At 51.4% G+C, this 20,947-nt stretch overlaps 7 protein-coding genes across 7 annotated transcripts; 4 read left to right on the forward strand and 3 right to left on the reverse strand.

Annotated features, from left to right (window-relative positions):
* Positions 1-583: 583 nt before the first annotated feature.
* On the forward strand, positions 584-1,642 carry AYO20_09235 (hypothetical protein; the record flags this gene model as incomplete). The annotated part of the gene is made up of 1 exon (XM_022647506.1): positions 584-1,642. One exon carries the CDS (start codon positions 584-586, stop codon positions 1,640-1,642), a length of 1,059 nt encoding a protein of 352 aa, XP_022496495.1.
* Positions 1,643-4,157: 2,515 nt separating this feature from the next.
* On the reverse strand, positions 4,158-5,908 carry AYO20_09236 (hypothetical protein; the record flags this gene model as incomplete). Its single annotated transcript, XM_022647507.1, has 6 exons — positions 4,158-5,010; positions 5,112-5,211; positions 5,266-5,321; positions 5,374-5,461; positions 5,513-5,728; positions 5,779-5,908. 6 exons carry the CDS (start codon positions 5,906-5,908, stop codon positions 4,158-4,160), a joined length of 1,443 nt encoding a protein of 480 aa, XP_022496496.1.
* Positions 5,909-12,622: 6,714 nt separating this feature from the next.
* On the forward strand, positions 12,623-14,087 carry AYO20_09237 (hypothetical protein; the record flags this gene model as incomplete). Its single annotated transcript, XM_022647508.1, has 3 exons — positions 12,623-12,917; positions 13,008-13,629; positions 13,688-14,087. The coding sequence occupies 3 exons, from the start codon at positions 12,623-12,625 to the stop codon at positions 14,085-14,087; spliced, it is 1,317 nt and encodes a 438-aa protein (XP_022496497.1).
* A 130-nt stretch (positions 14,088-14,217) lies between these two features.
* AYO20_09238 (hypothetical protein) lies at positions 14,218-15,947 on the reverse strand (the record flags this gene model as incomplete). Its single annotated transcript, XM_022647509.1, has 4 exons — positions 14,218-14,389; positions 14,469-15,067; positions 15,121-15,659; positions 15,710-15,947. 4 exons carry the CDS (start codon positions 15,945-15,947, stop codon positions 14,218-14,220), a joined length of 1,548 nt encoding a protein of 515 aa, XP_022496498.1.
* A 1,008-nt stretch (positions 15,948-16,955) lies between these two features.
* AYO20_09239 (hypothetical protein) lies at positions 16,956-18,005 on the forward strand (the record flags this gene model as incomplete). The annotated part of the gene is made up of 2 exons (XM_022647510.1): positions 16,956-17,009; positions 17,058-18,005. The coding sequence occupies 2 exons, from the start codon at positions 16,956-16,958 to the stop codon at positions 18,003-18,005; spliced, it is 1,002 nt and encodes a 333-aa protein (XP_022496499.1).
* Positions 18,006-18,790: 785 nt separating this feature from the next.
* Positions 18,791-19,811, forward strand: AYO20_09240 (40S ribosomal protein S4; the record flags this gene model as incomplete). The annotated part of the gene is made up of 4 exons (XM_022647511.1): positions 18,791-18,898; positions 18,980-19,308; positions 19,398-19,692; positions 19,749-19,811. The coding sequence occupies 4 exons, from the start codon at positions 18,791-18,793 to the stop codon at positions 19,809-19,811; spliced, it is 795 nt and encodes a 264-aa protein (XP_022496500.1).
* A 226-nt stretch (positions 19,812-20,037) lies between these two features.
* On the reverse strand, positions 20,038-20,579 carry AYO20_09241 (hypothetical protein; the record flags this gene model as incomplete). The annotated part of the gene is made up of 2 exons (XM_022647512.1): positions 20,038-20,449; positions 20,515-20,579. 2 exons carry the CDS (start codon positions 20,577-20,579, stop codon positions 20,038-20,040), a joined length of 477 nt encoding a protein of 158 aa, XP_022496501.1.
* Between the last annotated feature and the right edge of the window lie 368 nt (positions 20,580-20,947).

Below are 20,947 nucleotides of genomic sequence, written 5' to 3' on the forward strand. Positions count from 1 at the left end.
ACATCTTAGTGGTAGTTGACGATCAACAACGAAGTCGATAAGTTTGCCCATGCACTCCGGCGTATCTCAAGTACGCCTGCTCTCTCTTCAAATTTTTGTTCTTTACATTTCATTTTTCTTCTTCTCGTGACATTTCTATCTTCAAGCGCTCACTAGCATTCCGCGTGGTACATAGTGAGTCACAAGTTGTCTCCGGCAGCTCCAAACTTAAGGGGCCTCAGCCTTGTGTCGGCACAGAGGATCGAAGGGGTCTTGGTAAAAATGCGGAGGTGACGATGTGGAGGTGGACGTGGCACCAAGTGGATCCAGAGGAAAACGGCGAAACACTGCGCGAGGTTAGCATCGGTTACACGAGGTGGAGTTCGGCCTAACGAAATACGGCTACCGGGACAAGGCACCCACCCACAAGGACTGTGGCCTGAAAAATGACATAAGACGTCGTGTAGGTAATGACGATCAACCACCCAACACACAACGCACTCAACTCAACTGAACTCAACGCATCAAGGCTCAAATCCCACATACCAGAAACATCCCACTAAACTGAGATTTTTGTGTTACCAAAGGGCACAGCTCTGCACGTATGGCCACGACACAGAAGCCTGGTTCACCACGCGTCACGGCGACATGTCTGTGTGGAGCCATCTCGTACGCTCTCCCAAGCGATCAGCAGCTGCCCATGGATAGTGATTTCTGTCACTGCTCCGATTGCCGATACGCGACTGGGGCGTTGTACCTATCGTCTCCTGAGCTACCACAGCCTCCCCCTCAGGGTGTGTTGGAGCGCACGGTCCCCTACGACAGCTCGGGCACACGTCGCAGGTGGTTCTGCGGCAAATGCGGGTCGCACATGTTGATTCAGGAAACAGGAGACGATGCAAGCAGATGGTGGGTTATGGGCGGTGTGCTCGAGCAGACGGGGTCTGAGTCCCACGCAAAGAACACTACTCGACCCATTCACCACATCTTCGTCACCGACACAGGAGATGGCGCTTTGGCACCGCAAATGGTCAAACTCGAAGGACGGGAGGTCGAATGCTGGGAGGGACGTCCTCACACCAGCAGACGGGTCAGCGAGGTCGAGTTGCGGGAACTCACCCTGCTCGCCGAACGCGCACCAGCCATCGAGAGCGAGACCTTGGATGCCAAATGTCACTGCGGAGGAGTCCACATCCAAATCACCCGTCCAGATCTTCAATCGTTGCAACTTCCACAGAGGTATATTCCCGAAGAGAAGACCCACTATGTTGCGGGCCTCTGTGCCTGTCGCTCATGCAGGTTGGCCCTTGGAGTCTCTTTCCAGCCCTGGGTGTACATTCCCCCCTCCAATATACGGCATGCCGACACAGGGGCTACTGTGAAGTTTGGTCGAGAGACTGACGAAGAAGGCTCAAATCAGGTCACCACCTTGAGGCATATTTGGTCTAGCAAGGATGCATGCAGGAGCTTCTGTGGAAGATGTGGCGCAACTGTATTCTATTGGAACAACAATCGGCCAGAAGTGGTCGACGTGTCAGTAGGTGTCTTGAGAAGTCAGAATGGAGCGATGGCGAGAGACTGGCTGTCTTGGAGAAAGGAGGGTCCTAGTTCGAAGGATGACTGTGTGGATGAAGAATTGCGGAAGGCGATTTTTCCGTCGTAGGATTCATATCGTTGTTGTTTGCTCTGATCAGCTCACCTCCTTTGCGAGGAATATATTTTAGCTTCTTCGCATCTTCCCCATGTCAGAAGGAGATTGAAACGCACTTGCAGGATGAAAACGATCCTTCCAGAGACCAGACGCTTGTAGGTTCTTGCTATATCCCCTAGCCAACAAAGAAGTCAACGAGTCATCGAAGGCGACAAGCGGCCTTGCTACGACTGCGAACTGCCAATGTTTTTTCTGGCACGAGAACACCGTGAGGAAGGCACACTGTCGGTTGGCCTGGCTCAGCTATGAAGCATCGGTGAGGAGATCCTTGTGCGTACCAACCAGCACTGCTCTTGGATTTGCGTGTCGGTTCTAACGTGGATGATATCAAATTGCTTTGCAGTAGCGTAAGGCCGTGTGTCGCCGAGACAGGTCCGTAGGCAACTATGACAATATGTAGCTCAACAGAATGAAACTTTAGTACTGTAGATAGGGGCACACTGACCTGGAAAATGACACTATTTAGCTTGTTGTTAAGAACAGTCGTAGGTGCCGCGACAAAAAAATGCAATGAGAGAACTCTGTGGAAGGAGGCCATCGAAGTCATCATAACCTTCTAACGGAAGGGGCCATCTGGCACTTGGTTTGGAAAATGCCGTAGGGAGCCATGTTATCGTCCATGGCACGAAGCCGATGTAACCACAGGATCTTCCGGTGACCCCGGGGTCATTGTTGTGTTTCTGATGGTTGAATGGTCTGATTCGATGTTCCAGGCCACGTCTGCCAGACCATCACTTGTGGAGAGCCTAGTCCGGGTCTGTGCTTTCATTTGATCTGGACCAAGAAACGAGTTTGAAAGCGAGTAATAAGCACCCATATGTCAATAGCTCATTGGAGCGCAATTTATTAAGACCAGCAGACATCTAACTCAGCTTGAATTTGTGTCTGGTCTCTTTGTTCGCGATTCCCTTTATCCCCAAATGAGTCCGCACTAAGAGAAGTGTAGATCAGGCATGGCATTGAGCACATTTGCTGCCGAACATAGTAGGTTAGCCAGTCAATCCGAACGTAACCGTAGCGGTGCTGATTTACCTTCTGCTCTAAGAGTTTCAGAATTCCTCAGCTGGTGCCGCTTTGGTGGATATCTGTCTGCTTCCGGCGGCTCGAATGACTTTGTGCTTGGTGGCTGGGCTCGACCTCCATCCCCGGACGTATCGCTCGAAGTGAAATTATCGTTTGTCCTTGCCGAGGAAACGAGTGGAAGGCCACGTCGCTTTCGTGACTGCGAAATCAGAGAGACTGGGGATAGAGCCAATCATGGTGTGGATGCTAAGCCTTCTCCAGCTCAATCCCTGATTTGCATCCTGCAGTGTAATGATGATGGGTCATATGAACCGTATTCGAGCGGACATGTGCGAGAGGATGCCTCAAGGACAAAGAATTCGATCGTGTTAGAGGCTGCAAGCTGTATGAGTGGGAGCTGAGGCATCATTGGGTATACAACCTTAGGAGGTACTCACTTGCTGTTCTGTCACAATGCTAGTGGGGGGAGAGAAATCTGATCGGCATATCGTCCTGGAAATTAATGCCGTAGCGAGTTCTTCGAGGATTCTCTGGACAACCATACAAGGTTTCCTCTTGGTGATGTGGCCGCTGTTGGCGCGATGGAAATCCGTGGATCGTGTACTAAATTGCCTCATGGTGAATTCTTTGTTGCAATCTTCATTAGGTTTGCACACCTCGTTCGCTACCACCACTCTGACAGAACTTTTCCTCCATTGAAGCATCGGCGAAATCTGGCCGTGCACTCGAGCTGAGTATCAGGAGTCTGAGCTGGCCTAGTTGATGCTACACCACCGGGTCAGGGTCCTTAGTGCCTCTCCTTCACTTCAACAAAATTCCCCCCATCGCAATCTCCTTGTTACCAACGTATATAACAGACGCCCTTTTCTCATTTCACAGATCTTCTCTCTGTGTCCTTCATGGACACACCGACCTTTAGTCGAGGATGTGAAGCGCGTGGTGGCCTTTGCCATGGTGCGAGACTGACCGCAGTTTCATGTCTTCTCACCGATGGCCTTGATTGGACTCGCAAGCAACGAACAGCGTAGGGGGAAGAACAAGGAAGAGGGAAAGGGTATGCGTCCTCGATGGATGATAGCTGTGTGAGTACAGCTCCTTCTATTGCATTCCCGTTTAACAATTGACTGAGTAACAGAAAACAATTATAACCACTATTAAAAAAATCACTTTTCCTTCCAATCCAGTTCCGATAACCCGTCCTATCCATTTCTTTCTCTAGGCCTGCCATCTCCTTTTAACCAAAATCCAACAAATAACAAGACCCAAGCGAGAAACATCATGCAAGAGCAATAGCAAAGTCATACGTTAGCCTTCATCATCCCTGTCTCTTCGAGTCTGAGAGAATACTCCCGTCCATAACACAATCACACCCGGTCCCCCAGAGTCAACGACTTCTCACCGCACCCCGGGTGTTAAGTTCCGCTCTCACAAGACGATGCGACCCCTAGAGGAATCCTCCCAGTGAAGAGCTTGGATCAAATGGATCTTGCAAAGTGTCGAAATCCGGGACACGATATTGATATTGTTGTTGGCCCACGCCATTTGAAGATGCGCCTTGACTCGATTCGGTCCCCGGCGAAGTCGTGGGTACCATCTGGTTATTTAGCGTGGTGGAATACATCAACTGCCCGTCGGACGAGGATGTATAAGCCATCTGATCACCCGCCACTGTGAACTGTGGCATCGTATTGGCCGAGCTTGTGGCATAATACTGTTGGCTTTGTGCAGCAGTAGAATATCCCGCGCGACTTTCCCCAGCATCTCTCACAGTATAACCTGCTAGTGGAAGGTTACTGAAATTTTGTGGCAGAATCTGCGGGAGAGGCGAGAAAGAACTCGGCTGCTGTTGTTGGTGCTGATTCTGTGGCGGCGGCGGTAGCATGAACATTTGCTGTGTCTCTTGCAACAACAACGAGCTTTGCGAAGGTGGGAGAGGCTGGCTCACTGGCTGCTGTTGCATGTCGTGCAAGAATGCCGTATGCTGAAGTCGATGCAGAGGTTGAGGCTCCTGCTGCTGTTGTTGTTGTGGTATGGGCGGGGTCATGGGCAGTGGAGCGTGCTGCGGCAGGCCACCTTGCCATGGCGCCGTCATACTGTTGTGTTGAACACTCAAGCGATCTCTAATATCGACCGCATTATTCGTGTTATAAGTCGTGTTCCCGTGCTGACCCCACTGCTGCACGCCAGGTTGCGCATATGGTTGAGGTTGTCCATACACTGAGGCTGGTACAGCTTGGCCATAACCTCCGAAGAATCCTTGGAATCCCCAGTTGGCTCTGTTTCTTTGTAATCGACGCCTGGATAGAGGAGTCAGTTTCGATACGACGGTAAGCAGGACGAATATCTGGTAAAGAGGACGCAACTGTCGCCAGTGCCAAGTAAAAGGACGGGAACGTACGTCGGCTCTTTTCGAACTCTGATTTTCACACCTCCTTCACTCAACAATCTCGTCAATTCGGTAGACTGGGCCAGAGGAGCGAACTTGTTTCGGGAATAGACTGACAGCAAGTGAGTATCTTCTCAGTTGCAAATACAGCTTCCAAATTGCTCACCTTCGAATGTCATACCAGCGACGCAGTTGAGCATTTGCGCAAACATGGCATCTTGGCTTTGTGACTGGTCAGCAACAGTGAGGGCGTCACAGGATCTATCCGATGTACCTGCGGCGCATTTCGAAGAGCGAGAAGCGAAGGAAAAATTTTCCTGGGCTGGTCGGAGTGAGTTCACCGAATACGAAGTATCCATGGACTGTGAATCTGTTAGCTGCGACAAAGACATTGCAGTGTTAAGAGAACACACGTTTTCCGTCACCCATTTTAACCACATGGAGTGACGATGTCAACGTTCCAGAAAGCGTGTCGGACCTGGTTTGCTTGTCATCCAGATTCACAAGCTCGGCCGTACAGAACAGATATGGACTGTGGAGCCAGGATCTGGTTGGATCATCGTCGAAGACCAAAAGTTCGATCACTACAGGAGGGTCGAGGGCGACCTTGTCGTTCTGTGGTTTCTTGACTGGTGTGACGATCAGTACCTGTGTATATATGGAAGACGAGCTGACTGACCACTAGTACGCTTTGAAATAGACAACACTTGGCCCTCACTCGGCTGCTGCTTGACCGTCATCCGATACATATCTCTGTTGGCCACCGGTTTTGTCAGCTCTGCAGCTCCCCAAGCATGTTCTTGCTGCATTTTAGAATCCAGCCTTTGCCAGCAACAGACCTGGCGAGGTGGAGCCTAGACTGGACACGTTCAGTGAGAGAGGCGTGGACAAGGGCGGGTGGCCCGCGCATAAGGGCTTTGGTCGGAGCTTGAACTTGGGATCTCCGGCTTCCAGGGAAACGGGGCGCTTGGTTCAGCATATGTGCTGGATAAGAGATGACGAGATGGTTGTAAGAAGGGAAGAATGTTGCTGGATAGGACTGTGTCCAGGAGGGATGCTGGAAGAATATATCCAAGAGATGGTGAAGATGATGAAGGACAAGTGGAATATAGACACTTGGAAGATGGAGCAGGAGGGTCGAGTTTGTGTATCGGACAGAGTCTGGAGAAGGAAACCACGCCTGCCCTGAGGACAGGATTAAATGTGCGGTCGATTCCCGGGTAGAGAGGACCTGCTCTGGTCGATGATTTGCGGAAGGGAAGGTTTGATGGATTTTCGTCCCGGTTATGGATGATCACGTCCGCTGCTAAGGTTGTCTCAGACAGCGATATGATGGCTTAGGGGTCGTTCGGAGGACCTTTTCTTAAACAAGTCAAAAGTAAGACTGGGAACGTGAAGCAAGTTTGCTGGGATGCTTTCGTTAGTTGCCAGCATCACACAATCAGCATGCTGCTCCAGCTGTTCCAGGACCCAGCACAATGGTTCGCGACGCAGCAAATGAGCCCGACAAAACTCTGACAGACAAATCTGCTGAAATTTGTTGAGGACACTCCATTCAAGGTCCGACAGGTTCGCGGGCTTAGCATAGGTATCATTTCCTGGTAATGACAGTACGGGCGAGGCTAGGGTTGGTTGTAAAGTTGATCAACCTTTTAAGAGCTTGCAGTGAGCGGCTGAGAGAGCATATTGGTCCTGGCAGTGTTCTGCGGAAGCGAGTGATTGTGTGAAAATTTGTTTCGCACTCTACCAGCGCGCCTTTGCTCAAATTCCGATAGTCTCGTCTGTCGGCACTTGGGGATCAATTAATACAGTGAAGGATGAGAAGGCCTGATCTCAAACAACCTCTAACTGCGCAATACCGCGCCGCAAGTGATGCACAGATTGACTCTCAAAGGTCCTCAAAGAACCCAGAAGAAACTGTTAGGTAAAATGATCGCTGGCACTTTGCGAGGCGTCACAACCGTGCAGACTCTTGAGGTGAACAGTGACTCGAAGTTGGAAAGGCGTTGAGACACAGATAACGACGCTGAAAATTGAGGATCTTGTGTCAATGAGGTTCTTGAACGGGAAAGCATCGATGCTGTCTCTCGCGCGCAGGGACGAAAGGGTCGAGGCTGTGGCTTGGAGACAACGCACAGGACTGAGGATGTTCGTAAATGGTCAAACTCGAACAGCAGTGCGACGAGAGGGAGACGACGGATGCTGGCGCTGAGTCGAGGTGGGGTGTTAGAAGGGAATATTCAGAGAGACCTCGATATGTGGTGTCTACAAGGGCAGGGAATAGGGGTGTGAGGTGGTAATGCCGTCACAGAGGCCTCTTGTCCTCAGACTCCTGGCTTTTGATGTGAAACGAATGAGGTTCGAGGCTGTAGTTCTCTGCTGTTGTTTACGACGTAATGTTGTCTGAAGTAACGAGCAGCAGGAGACTGTAAGTGCACGCACAGAAATGACTGCGCAGCCTGAAAAATCTACAATTTTCCTCCACTCCGCTCCTCCTTGTCTTATTATACACTCGTCGCCGCCTCAAGTGCGGTCAACGCAGGGTCAATCATATGAATTGACAGCTCGTCTCCACGCAAGTCACAACGTGTCTGTACACATGATCAGCCCTACCCTCCCACAGCAATCGACGCCGCTCTGAGCTATTAACCCGTGTATCCTCGTCCTTCGGTAGCACGAATCAGAACCGTGTCAAATGGATGAGCTCATCCCCCCCTGAACCGAGATCTTGCATCCCAAGCGTCGATAGTTGCAGCTGGTCCTTTGCTGAATGGTCTTGTGCAAAGGGAAAGAAGAGCCGGCCTAGCAGCCCACAGGCTTGCTGAGAGTTGAAGACCCAACCTGAGGAACCTAGCACATGGAAAGCAAAGAAAAACGACCAACACGGATGCTAGCGGCTACGCAAGCGAGAGGGTCTTTGATTGGATTGCTGCTGCTGTTGCTACTGTTGTGGTTCGGATGCCTCCAGTCAGGCAAGGAACATATCAACATCATGACTCAATAGTGCGGCATAGGTTTTGATGCAGGTTTAGGGCGCTTGGAGCTTGGAAACGGCTAGGACCGTCGAGAAGAATTGACAAGCTGAGTCCTCCAGGTCCGCAAATTGGCCCACCCGATAAAGGCTCAGTGATTCACGGCGGCCCCCGTGATACGACGATGGCCAAATTGGCTTATGCCCGCTTCACCAACGAAGCAAGCCTCATGGCCAATTGAACCAGGGACGAGTCAAAAAAGGGAAGCAGGGGATATTTTTCTGGCCAAGAAGGCATAGGTGAGGGCACGTAAGAGGCTGCACAGGGTTCTTACCAGACAAAGGAGAGACGCCGCCGCTAGTCCAGAGAACGATGGTCTTGTGCCCGTCACATAAAGCTGTTTTACCCATGTCTGCGTGTCTGTGCAGATGGCCCCCACCCACAGGAACTTTGCGTTGCATTGCTGTCATCCGCATTACTGGACCCATCTGCGTGGGATGCCGATATCAATCAGGGCTCTGAGGGCCCAATCACAAAGCAAATTGACTCTGCCGGAGCTGAGAACTTGATGGAAATGACACTCAAACACAACGTCAACATCCCATGTGGCCAACTACCTGTGTGGTTTCACAGTGGTTGTGAAGGGATCTCATGTTCAGTGGGAACGACTCTCGTGGCAAGGACGGCTCCAGCATCTATTGGCCATTGGGAAGTCATTCCACCACCCACGCCTGCACCGCCATCTGGAGCCTCACGAGTGTATTCGACGCTGTGTCCTCAATAGTCCACAATGTCGGTGGTGGCTCACAAGAAAAACAATATCCAGCATTGATCACGATGCACAGGGGGACATCGACAAACCAATCCCCAGTCTTTGCGGGGCAAGTGGCGCAATGCGATACCATACGGTCTAACGCAAACTAACTACGGCTTTCCCGTTAAGCTCGGATCGCTCAAGCGAGAAGCTGGCAAGGAAGCAATCACGAAAAGATGTCGCCAAACTCCCCGCAGAGCCTTGGCCACTTTCAATTACAGCGAGAAAGTGGCGAATCTATTTCAAGTCAAATGGTCTCAATATGACGGTTGACTAAGGATGGTTACCCCTGGTTGAGACGAAGCTCGACGATTGGCTGTTTTTCATCCTCAGAGAGCTGTTTCTAAAGCAGTTTTTCACTACACACGGCGCACGAGCAACCTCGCTTGCATGCAACATCACTCTCCTTTGGTTGCCAGGGCACACGAGCCGATTTACCCGTGTTGCGGTGGGTAGCATCTCGGTCAGGCACATACCCACTTCTGTCCCCGAGGGGAGGGTGTTGTAATGTAGACCATGGCAATTAAATGCCGCCTCGAACAAAATGTGACAGCACAGTTCGCCATCGAGTTATGCGAAGGAGTAAATGGAGCAGCTCGACCGCCGCCAGAGACGACTTCCAGCGCCGATGTGAGGGATCCTCTTTTCATGTCAGGGAATTCGAATTCACGCAAACAGCACGGTCCGAGATCAGGGCTGGGAGCATCCATGTGGCGCCGCTTTTTTACCACACGGGACGGACCACCCCTCCAATGGGCGCTGGGCTTGTTGTCGTTGATGGATATTGCTCGTCGAAGTTTGCGCATCGGTTATTCAGGAATATGCATGTGGGTGCAAGGGGTCTGTCTCTACGAATAGTGGTTCTAGATGCTTACGAGGGTCCAGGCCATGCAGCCTGGTCAGCCTCTGACATAACCCCGGCAGAATGGACCGCTCCAGATCGTCGTGTGTACGCGCCACGTTTTCTGAGGAAGCACGATTTCGTGGTGGCATGGGGGTCAGAAGGATTTCGAACTACGAAAACCCTCTTCTCGACATCGACTCTCCTATGCTTTGGCGGCCTGGCTCTGCACTCGTCGAGGCGACCGAGTCGACCACCTGCATGTTTCCAGGACAAATTGTCCCTCGAGACCTTTCGCGATCCAAACGGAGCGCCGAGGTTGGAGCCTTGTCCCACGCATATTATTGGGACCTCCCTTTTTGGTGAGATGCCAATCGGTCACCATCCCTTTCTGGTCGACGCCCACTTCCATTGATCCCGATCTGGATACCATGCACTTCCCTGCCATGCAGTGAATGGTGCAGACTGGGTCCCCTCAGCCGTCGATGTCCCATGCAGCTACCAATAGGAACCACGATTCAGGTCCCTTCATGCCCCTTCATGCCCTTGATGGTCGCCGGTCTGTGTCCACATCAGAATCTGCACGAAGCTATTGCCACAAACAGGCTGGAGCTCCATTGCCTTCTGCACACTACATCCCCGGGAAAACAAGTTGAGCAGCACGACGTACACGTGGCTGCAAGGGTGGTCCACGTGGTGATCTCGTGGCCTTCCTGCACAAACCACAGCGCTGTGCCATCAACCCTCGGTATGATCAGTTGGTAACTGGACGCCGCTCTTCCGACGAGGTTGCTCCATTTCTCTTCAGCTGAAAGTTGCAATCATCCGGCGCCTCCCAAAGTCCTCCAACTAACTGACTCGCCCCAGAAGACTTTACGGTAACCTCCTCCAGTATGTAAGGCGTACCACTTCCCGAACGTAGGGTTGAGACTCTCTGGTAAAACCGTTAGCCACATCAAGTGATAGCGCACCTCGCTTCGGATATGTCATTGCGTCAGTGGTACTCGTGCTACTCCCGTATGCGACTTATCGCGCCGAATGGATTTATTTGTCTACCCACCCATTGTTTCAGCCAGCACGAGGTAGTTTTGCTGTGACTATGCAAGCCACAAACATTTCCAAGAGAAATAACTGCCCCAAAACCAACAATCCGTGCTGATTGAGAGCCATTTACACACTCACCCCAAGGCTTATCAAAGTTGAGTCTCCAGGGCCTACAGGGGTCGCACTCCTATCGACCAAGATTCTCACTAGGTTTTCTTTGAGCTAATCCACAAAGGCCGAGTTAATAGTCTCCTGACATTGTTTTGGCCCTGTGGCTAAAGTTAGGACATTCTTCCAGCTCCTTCCTTGACTATGTCATCAAGCTGTCGTCTGCTGAATCCAGAGGTATCGCGACTTGTCGCCAATGCCGGCTTTACGATGGCGATACGGCATTTAATACAGTGTACACTATCCCACATGACGCACGTGTCCCTCCCACGGGGATTCGATCTTTGCCCACTTCGTTCGCTTAGCATAGGCATCCTGCACTACGCCTGAGGTGAGGACTCCGTATAAAGCTGCATACCACAAGTTGCACACGAGAGTTGACGGGCTGGGAGAGGCATAGAACCCGGAATTGCTTCCCATCACCCAAAGTCATGGAAAACCTGCAGGGACTTTCCTCAACCAAACACACTCAGCCACCCAAAATTGGGTAAAGAATGAGTTGGCTGGAGCACTACCATGATCCACCCAGCACCAGCCAAAGAGACTAGGAGTTGTCCGATCAAAAGGGGTACAAGTCGTGTCTTGAGTGCAAAAGCAAAAATCAGTATCACTCATGGTCCCAGGCCATGCACATGGTGCACATGTCAAAGAACGGAATCTGTTCTAACCGACGCACACCCGCCCGCCCATCGCAAAAGTGGTGCTCTTGGTATGCTCAATGGCTGCTTGTGACCCAGAATCCCACACTGATTGTCGAGTGTTGACACAAATCACGCGGATACCATAACGAAACTCTCTCCTTCTCGCTAACACATCTCCTCAACAAGCTTCTAGCAGGGACAGTGAGTGCCCTTGGAGGCACTACGCCTTTCGACAACCAGGGACCTTGTCCGACTTGATGCGGAGGTTCAACCTTTGGAATCATGCTAGTGAAGAATGAAGAAGCCATATAAGAGCTCAGCCAATAGATTCCGTTGGAGCCTTGGTGTTTGTTAGCAAATGGCGTCCAAGGTCATGGCACTTCCTCCACAAAGCAACAGATGGAATACTGACCGGCTCCAGCGCTCTTGGCATGCCCAAGGCATGGAGATGAACTTTCCTACGCTTAGAGTACACCTCGTCAATCTTCCATGGGAGCGGTTTTATCACATGATTTTTCGAAGGTCTGTTGTCCGGCGGACTCTCTGATGCTAGAAGGTCCCCAGATGGATAGATCCGTGAATACACAAACTGACATTGGAAGACCCCCGTACCATCCCAGTAGGAAGCTTTGCCGCCTCAATCGTTTACGCAAACTCTCCTAAGTGAACACCTCGTAAGCCAGGTTCGTGTAGATGATTTCATCCTTGAGACGTCGAGGAGGTAGGACGACAAGTGTGAAGCAAAGCACCGCTTAGTGGGATATCCGCTAAGCTAAGCCAGATCACAAATGCTTCATTGTGACGAACCAGCTCTTCCAATGTGTATATATCCCGTACGAGGTGTAGATTGGCAGCCGGTTGAGATTTGGCTGCTACGGTGGAGTTGTTGACGCCAAGGTGACGGCTGCCAGCTATGGCGGAACTGCGGCTGTGTCTACGGTGGATCTTTTGCGCTGCGCAAGACAAGAAACTCAAGATTTCGCCATTCACAACTCAGGGGCCCAATGATTTACTCACAAACAGCACAGCACGGCGAGGGCAGAATGACGCCTTCGCTCTGGTCAAGCTACAGACAGGGCCATCCCATTCTCACCCTGTTTGTGCTCTTTGTCGCTTGGAAGTCGGTGATAATCCTCATCACCTTGGCCGCCCCTGGCGTCGGATACGACACGTCCACAAGCCTCCTGGACTGGGAAGATGGAGGTCAGCAAACCATATCAGACACCCCAGACGACATGTCAAACTGGTGGATGAAGCTTGTTCGATGGGATGCTATATATTACACGCACCTATCGGACCAAGGACATGTTTTTGAGCAGGAATGGGCGTTTGGCATTGGTCTGTCGACCGCAATATCATGGACCAGCACATGTATCTTTCATTCCCCCCTTTGATGCGTTCGGAGCTCACTTATTGACGATATCCCAGACCTCTCCCAGCTGGGAATCGCCGGAGGGCCATCATCATCCTTGGCCGGAATCATTTTATCGCACATAGCCCATTGGCTGTCAGTTATCCAGCTATGGGCATTGACAGAATCTCTAACCGGAACCGACAAACCCACCAAGTCTCCGGTCCCATTCTCCGCCGCTGCACTCCATATCATTTCTCCTGCGGGCGTGTTTCTCTCTGCCCCTTCTTCCGAAAGCGTTTTTGCGTTTCTGTCCATGTCTGGCTTTTTGGGATATATTCACGCGACCCAGCATTTCCACAGAGGTCAAGTATTCGCCGCCTGTACCACGATGATCTCCACAGCGATGTCCTTTAGTACTGCTACGATCGTTCGGAGCAATGGCGTATTGGCTGGAATACCGTTCCTTGTCGAAGCGCTTACCATGTTCCTTGCTATGTTCTCCGGGGGCATCTCGGCTTCGCGGGTTACTTGGCTGGCCTCGGCCGTGGTTGGCGGTCTCCTGGTGGCCTTTGGCATGGCGTATCCGCAAGCCCTGGCATATTGGGAATACTGCCACGGCCGCGACCCCCGCGACAGGAGACCCTGGTGCAATCAGACACTCCCGTCCATCTTCACCTTTGTCCAATCTCATTACTGGTGAGGGAGTCCACGAGTCGCCATGTATGGCCCACCGCTAACAAAGTACTTCGACCAGGAACGTCGGTCTCTTTCGCTACTGGACCATATCGAATCTCCCGCTGTTTCTCTTGGCCGCACCGACCCTCTCGATCTTGATCTACTCCGCCGTGGATGTCCTACGGCGCCCTCAACTTGTTATCCGAGACTCGACAGCATCGTTGTCCACAACCGTATCAACTGGCAAACGAGCGCTGTTGAGCCTGGCCCTGCCGCAACTCATTCTCGCCGTGCTTGCACTCACGAGTTACCACGTACAAATCATCACGAGGCTGTCCTCTGGCTATCCGCTGTGGTATATCTGGCTGGCGATCAAGCTTCAGACGGAACCGAAGCGAGCTTCCGTGGTTATTCGGTGGATGGTCATCTATGCTTTGGTTCAAGCGGGACTTTATGCATCATTTCTGCCTCCTGCCTAGATGTGTACCTGACTTTCAAGACGATCCGGAGATTCAGCATCGGAATTACAACACAGAACCACCCGACGCGGCGGACTACAAAATTAGGCCCATCCACTGGCAACAATCGACTATTCTGAGAAAAATAAGACTACTTTTCCACCGATTTCACCTTGACTCGGATCCCTTTGGTGTCGAGCTTGACAGTTGGCACGAAATAATCGTGGGCTAACACCGTATCCGACACGTCAGTCTCGTACAGCTCAAAGGAGAACCTCCTAAAGATCGATGCAAGCCCCATGTACAGCTCAGCTTGAGCAAGACTGCAACATGTCAGCAGCGTTCCAGCGTGGCATGATACTAAGGCCAAGAGTGGAGAGATAGAAAGCAGTCACAACTCACTTCAACCCAATACATTGCCTTGTTCCTCTCCCAAACCCAATAAAGTACCGCTCTAGCGGTTGGCCGTCCTTTGTGGTTGGGTTGTTCAGCCACCTCTCTGGAATGAACGAATGTGATTGAGGGAAGATATCCTCGTCATGATTCATGTCGACGATAGTCATGGAGACTGGTGTGCCTGCCGGGATCACCCAGTCTTTGTACTTCAAATCGTGACGGGCGACCCGAGGCAGCCGCGAAGCGATCCCATATGCTAGTCTGATACCCTCTTTGATACACCCTGTCAAGTAGGGTAACTGTTCAAGATTCTGCCAGTCGAGCTGCGAGGATGGGTCGGGAATGGCCTCTTCAAGCTCGGCACGTAACTTCCTGAAGATGTCGGGCTTGTCAATGATGTGGAAGCTGGCCACCGCAGCGGCCCAGGACGTGGTCAAGATGGCAGCCCCAATGATGACTTGAGCCTCTTGGACCATGCGGTTGACTGACTTCTCCCTCTCGGAAAGGTCACTGTGAAGCATCTCGTGGAACAGCGTGGGATGGTCAACCATCTTCTTAGATTCGTCGTGGTCCTCCTTGAGTGCGGAGATGGTCCGATGGAAGTCCTTGGTTCATCGGGTCAGGCCACCGACTCAATGGGTGGCGTGCTGTCACTTACCTGTTGCACTTGAATGTGCATGTACATGTTCGGCTCGAGTCTCAGCACCAACCAATCTGGCAGGCTGTTCATCACAGGCCACAACCACGGAAATTGCATCAGCACGCTGGATGATTCGCAGGCGGCGTGCATCGCTTCGTGGAAGGTCACTTTGAAATCCGGAGAATCGAGATGGTCGTAGGCTTTTGCGAAACAGAATTCGGTCACGACATCTCCCGCATAAGCGGTCCAGGCACGGTGAAGCGGGAACACACGGTCAGTTCCCGCATATTCTTGGACGTTTGAGCATAGTTTCCTCAATTTGGCCCGCACCACAGGCTGAAAGTCCATGATTTTTCGCTTAGAGAAGAAGGGGGCTACGGCATTGCGCAAGCGACGGTGGTCTTCCTGAAGTGGCGCGGTGAAAAAAGTATCGTCGGTACCAAACCTGGCAGAGAACGGCGCATACTTGTCGAGCCTACCAGACTTGACATAGAGCTCTTCGAAGTAGTCGGAGTCGAGAACGTGCAATTCATTTGGAGTGACGCGTACGATGGGACCTGTGAACCATGAAGTTAGCTCACAGCATGGCGTACTTGCGGATGCTCACCATATTTCTTGTGGAGATTCTGGATATGAAAGGTCATCTGGCCTTTCTGGACGATTTCGTAGTAGAACTCATACCATCTTGTAAGGCCGGCAAGCTTAGGACCTGGAAAATGAGCAATGGGATGAAAGTAGAGACGATAAATAGCGAGAGCAAGACAGTATACGGTGGCTGAAGCGACAGCGAGGGTCAAGAGCGCCAGAGAAGGGCGGGCGATGAGGATCAATTTGATGTTATCCATGCTGGATTATTGTCCGGCGATGGCACGTTTGACAGCTGAAGGAATGATGGAGATTGCGCCTTCAGAGGAATAGTCAATGTCTTTCAAGCATGTGGGGATCGAATAGGACCGAGACGACCAATCTCTTCACCAGGTCAGGAACAACCGCATACATTGAGTAGTGCGGCAAGGAATGTCTTTCTCCGGCGATGCTGCGTCGGTTGGGGATGCATCATGGTGCGCTAGTTGATGCAACGCACCTATTGCAGAGATTGGGGAGCTTGAGAAGCATGTGGGACAGTGACGGGGGACAGTTGGAGGTGACGGAGGGAGGAGTTGAGAAGCGAAGAAGTACCCGTACCTTGTAGACAGAAGAGAAACGAATCGTTGATGGCTACCTCACCTTTCCGTTGGACTCTTTCGTTCATCTATCGCTGTATGTGTAGTTCTAGTTGACTCCATCTTTTATATCTTCGTACGATTATTGGTACGAAGAGTATCTGGAGAAGGAAAGTACGTGTTCGGAGTCCCCCGTCACTGCTAACACCTGTGTTCAACTCCGCTAAATATGACTCTAATATCTATGCTCGGACTAGTGCATTACTAGCTCGTCGTGCCGGCCCGAATTCCGAACCCCCCGGCACTTGCCGTCAAATGGACCCAACACAGACTGCCACTGGATGCATCAACACCGCCAAAGCAGATATTAGCAAACCGTCAGAAACGAGTCGTGTGAGTTGGTATTGGTTCTCGAACTTCGTACAACATCTGCCCTCATGATATCCGATGTCTCCAAATCCGCCCAGACAGTTTTGGATGCGGTGCCAGGAATGTAAGCCTCGCACACACCCCCTCACTTTGGCTTCGCAATTCCTTTCCCACATCAATAACGTGAATGTTCATACTTCCACCCATTTAGCCCATGTTTCTATCCTGACCTCTCTATATTCCACCTCGCCCACTATCTCTCCAACGCCTTCTGTTGCGCCTCCAGTTGCGTGATCACAACCTACTCCCGGCGGTCCGGCAATGTGCCACACAATCACTGACGACCAGCACCACGAGCCAGATTTGGAAGCAGATGTTCGTTATCATCTAACCCTATCCCAAGTAGTGCTAATAGAGGTCTAGTCTGACCCCAGTGATGGAGATTCAGGCTACGGCGGCTCTGTTGCAGGGTCCTGGTCAGCTTCGTTAGCAAGCTCGGTTCTCAACTACCGGTATGAGAATGGCCGGCGGTACCACGCCTATCGCGAAGGCCAGTATATCTTACCCAACGACGAAGATGAGCAAGCACGGCTAGACATGCTTCACCACATCTATAAACTAATTCTGGGGGGCTCTTTATCTCGCGCCCCATTGAACCAGCCCCAGCGTGTCCTCGACATGGGCTGTGGCACCGGTCTTTGGTGCATCGAGTTTGCTGATGACTTTCCCGGCGCCACCATCGTTGGTACTGATCTCAGCCCGATTCAACCCGGCTGGGTGCCTCCCAATTGCAAGTTTTATGTTGACGATTTCGAAAGCGAATGGGCGTATCCTCCCTCGGAGCATTTCGATTATATTCATGGGCGGTCACTCTGCGGCAGCGTTGCCGACTGGCCCCGGTTGTTTACCCAGGCTTTGTCTCACTTGAATCCTGGTGGATGGATGGAGATGCAGGAGTATCACTGCCACGTGTATTCCGATGATGATACTCTTGACCAGGCCATCTATCTGAAGAATTGGGTCGAGGAGATGAACGAAGGGAGCAAGCGATTCGGCAAGGAACTGAAAACTGCAAACAAATTGAAGAACTACATGCAGGAAGCCGGATTTGTCGACATCCATGAGGAGGTATACAGGTGTCCCATTGGTCCCTGGGCCAGAGGGAAGAGGTACAAGGAGCTTGGAACATATTACCGCGCGCAATTTGTCGACGCTGTCGAGCCATTCACATTGGCCATGTTCACTAGGATCTTGGGCTACAGCATCGACCAAGCCCTGGTCACGATTCAGCGAGTCAAGCAGGATTTGGTCAACCCCAGGCTTCATCTTTATGTCCATTTCCACTTTGTGTGGGGAAAGAAGCCTGGATAATCAATTCCAGTCGAGCGGGTCGTTCATCCGCGGTCCCATGGCGGTCTATGCCTGAAACCGGGACCATTGAAGCATCTGACACAAGGCTTCTTTACAGTCAAATCTACTGTCCACCAGTCGAGTGCCGTCCTCGCTCGCGACGCAGTGCGAGCAACATCACAAGATGGTACGGCCGGGATCATCTGCAAGACACCGCCACAAAGAAGTTTCAGAGGCTATCGAATTGTTTTACAGTTGCGCCACCGCCGACGTGCTGTCAGACAAGCCCTCAAACGCAATCAAAATCAATGTCCATCACAAACACTAAGAACATGCTCCATAGCTGTCTCAAAGCAAAAACAGTCGCGAGTTGCAGGATCAAAGAGACAACTGTTGAATGGCCATTTCCAAGGATCTCACTTGCGACCAAGTACATAAGTAGTCGCTGACCTTGTTGTCGCACTACCGAGATAGTCGAGAAATTCCGGGGGGACAAAGCAGGTCATCAGATTACTTAGTCCGGCTTAATAGATACCTTGTCACAATAGATGTTCATGATCCTGAGCTGTGGCATCTTCTCCTATATTCGGGACCCTACTCGGTACTTGACATGGCTTGGCGGCGAATTAGGTTTTCAAATGACACAATTCTCTGTCTTTCCAAGATCACGTCCCAAAACAGGCTAGTCGTGATAAATCTTGGCAAGGGCCACAACCAAATTCCAATTATTCTTTTCCACCGTCCACACTCACAGACCTTGCGCGGATTGTCACCTTTCAATCTCTACATCCAACAATCAAGTCAAGATGGGTCGCGGTCCAAAGAAGCATCAGAAGCGTCTCAGTGCGCCCTCGCACTGGCTTTTGGACAAGCTCTCGGGTGCCTATGCTCCCAAGGCATCCCCTGGGCCTCACGTTGGTCTTCCCCCTCCAAGCATCTTCTGGCTTTTGCGCATTGACTGTTGGAAATGCTAACGAGGACAAACAAATGTACAGAAAAGCCGTGACTGCCTTCCTTTGATCGTCTTCCTCCGCAACCGCCTCAAGTACTCCCTGAACAATCGCGAGACCATGGCCATTCTGATGCAGCGCCTCATCAAGGTCGATGGCAAGGTCCGCACCGACATCACCTACCCTGCGGGCTACATGGATGTCATCTCGATTGAGAAGACTGGAGAGCACTTCCGTCTCGTCTACGATACCAAAGGGCGCTTCGCCATCCACCGCATCGAACAAGCTGAGGCGGAATACAAACTCGGCAAGGTCAAGAGAGTACAAGTTGGCAAAGGAGGAATCCCATACTTGGTTACGCATGATGCTCGCACGTAAGTTCACACGCCTGCATCTATCAGCCGTTGGGCCAAGCTTTGGTTGGAAAAAAAAATATATTTCAAGAAGCTGATGGGATTAATAGTATCCGATACCCCGATCCGGCCATCAAGGTCAACGACACTGTCAAGATTGACCTCACCTCTGGAAAAATTACCGACTTCATCCGATTCGACACTGGTGTGATCGCCATGGTCACTGGTGGTCGTAACATGGGCCGTGTTGGTGTCATCACTCACCGTGAGAGACACGACGGTGGCTTCAACATTGTTCACATCAAGGATGCAATTGACAACTCATTTGCAACCCGAGAGAGCAACGTTTTCATCATTGGCAAGGAGAAGCCGTGGATCAGTCTGCCCAAGGGCAAGGGTGTCAAGGTAAGTCTCACATGCATATCTTTCTCGCTTGACTCATGCTTACGGTGCTTCTACAGTTGTCCATTGCCGAAGAGAGAGACCGCCGCCGTGCTGTCCAATTGGCCAACCCTCGAGTGTAGAGTGTCTTTACTCATTCGAAGCAGGCGTACGGCTTCTGGGGAGGCATGGAGGAGAGGATCCTTGGAGAAGAAATGTCTTTTGTGCAAAACACAAACGCAAAATTCGTGCCACTGTAGGCTCAGGGCAGAGATAGCCCGAGAACCTTCGGCCCATATGGCTGAAAAGGCAATGCCAAGATACCTAAAAGATCTCTTAAACGTCTTTTCCTGCTCTGATTCCTCCTTTCTATCCGTTCTTTTTGGCAGCATTCTCGCGAGTCCCTAGCCGCCCGAACATCCCAGTCACAGTCATCAACCTGTTCACATGCAAGAACGCACTGACTCCAATATTCGAATATATCATCACGTTCCACTGGTTCAGGTCCCAGAACACCTTGTCCCCAAGCGCGCAGTATATAGAATATATGTGACCCAAGTCGGCCAGAGCCACCGCAATCAAGTACCTCCTTGCAATCTCAGCGTGGGTGGTGAAGCAGCAGATGACCGCCACTGCCGCGAGGAGAAGAAAGACATTGCCCAACTGGAGAGTCAGGGAGAGGGCATTTGGAGTGAAGAGAAGATCCGTTATGGTAGTGTTGGGCGCTTGGTCGGCATAGTACTGTTGAGGCTGGAAAAGGGTGATGAAATAGGCCCACGTCCTGTCCTCCGTACCTACATGTCAGCAAAGAGCACTGTCGATCCCGAAAGTGGGCAAGAATCGTACAGCGACGCAGGTTCCAAGATGCCAAAGAGGACCAGCGGCCAGACTGGAAGTGCAGAGATAGCCATGGTCTGGCTGTATACCAGTGCGCACGTAGTCAGAGAAACGGTAGCAACAGAGAGCAAGAGGTAATGGAGCAGATGAAGCAACAAGCTGATGCTTCTCTTGTACGCTCACCTTGTTTCAGGCGTTCCATTTGCCCAGTAGCTGTTGAAGTTGCAACTCGTGCGGGCGTGGGGATGTAGTGGATGTGGAAGCTTCGGCTAAAGTTCGGAAGCAACTCTAGCGGTTTGTTTGTTGACATGGCCAGCACGTTGCCCAATCAACTAACTTCATCTGCATCTCTTCTCGTCTGCATTACTTCCCTTTGTTGGCGACAGCAGACTTTGCACGACCGCATATTAACGGACACAGGATAGACAGTGCAGACACTACG

Source organism: Fonsecaea nubica (assembly GCF_001646965.1).
Source record: "Fonsecaea nubica strain CBS 269.64 chromosome Unknown Scaff83, whole genome shotgun sequence".
Classification (NCBI taxonomy): domain Eukaryota; kingdom Fungi; phylum Ascomycota; class Eurotiomycetes; order Chaetothyriales; family Herpotrichiellaceae; genus Fonsecaea; species Fonsecaea nubica.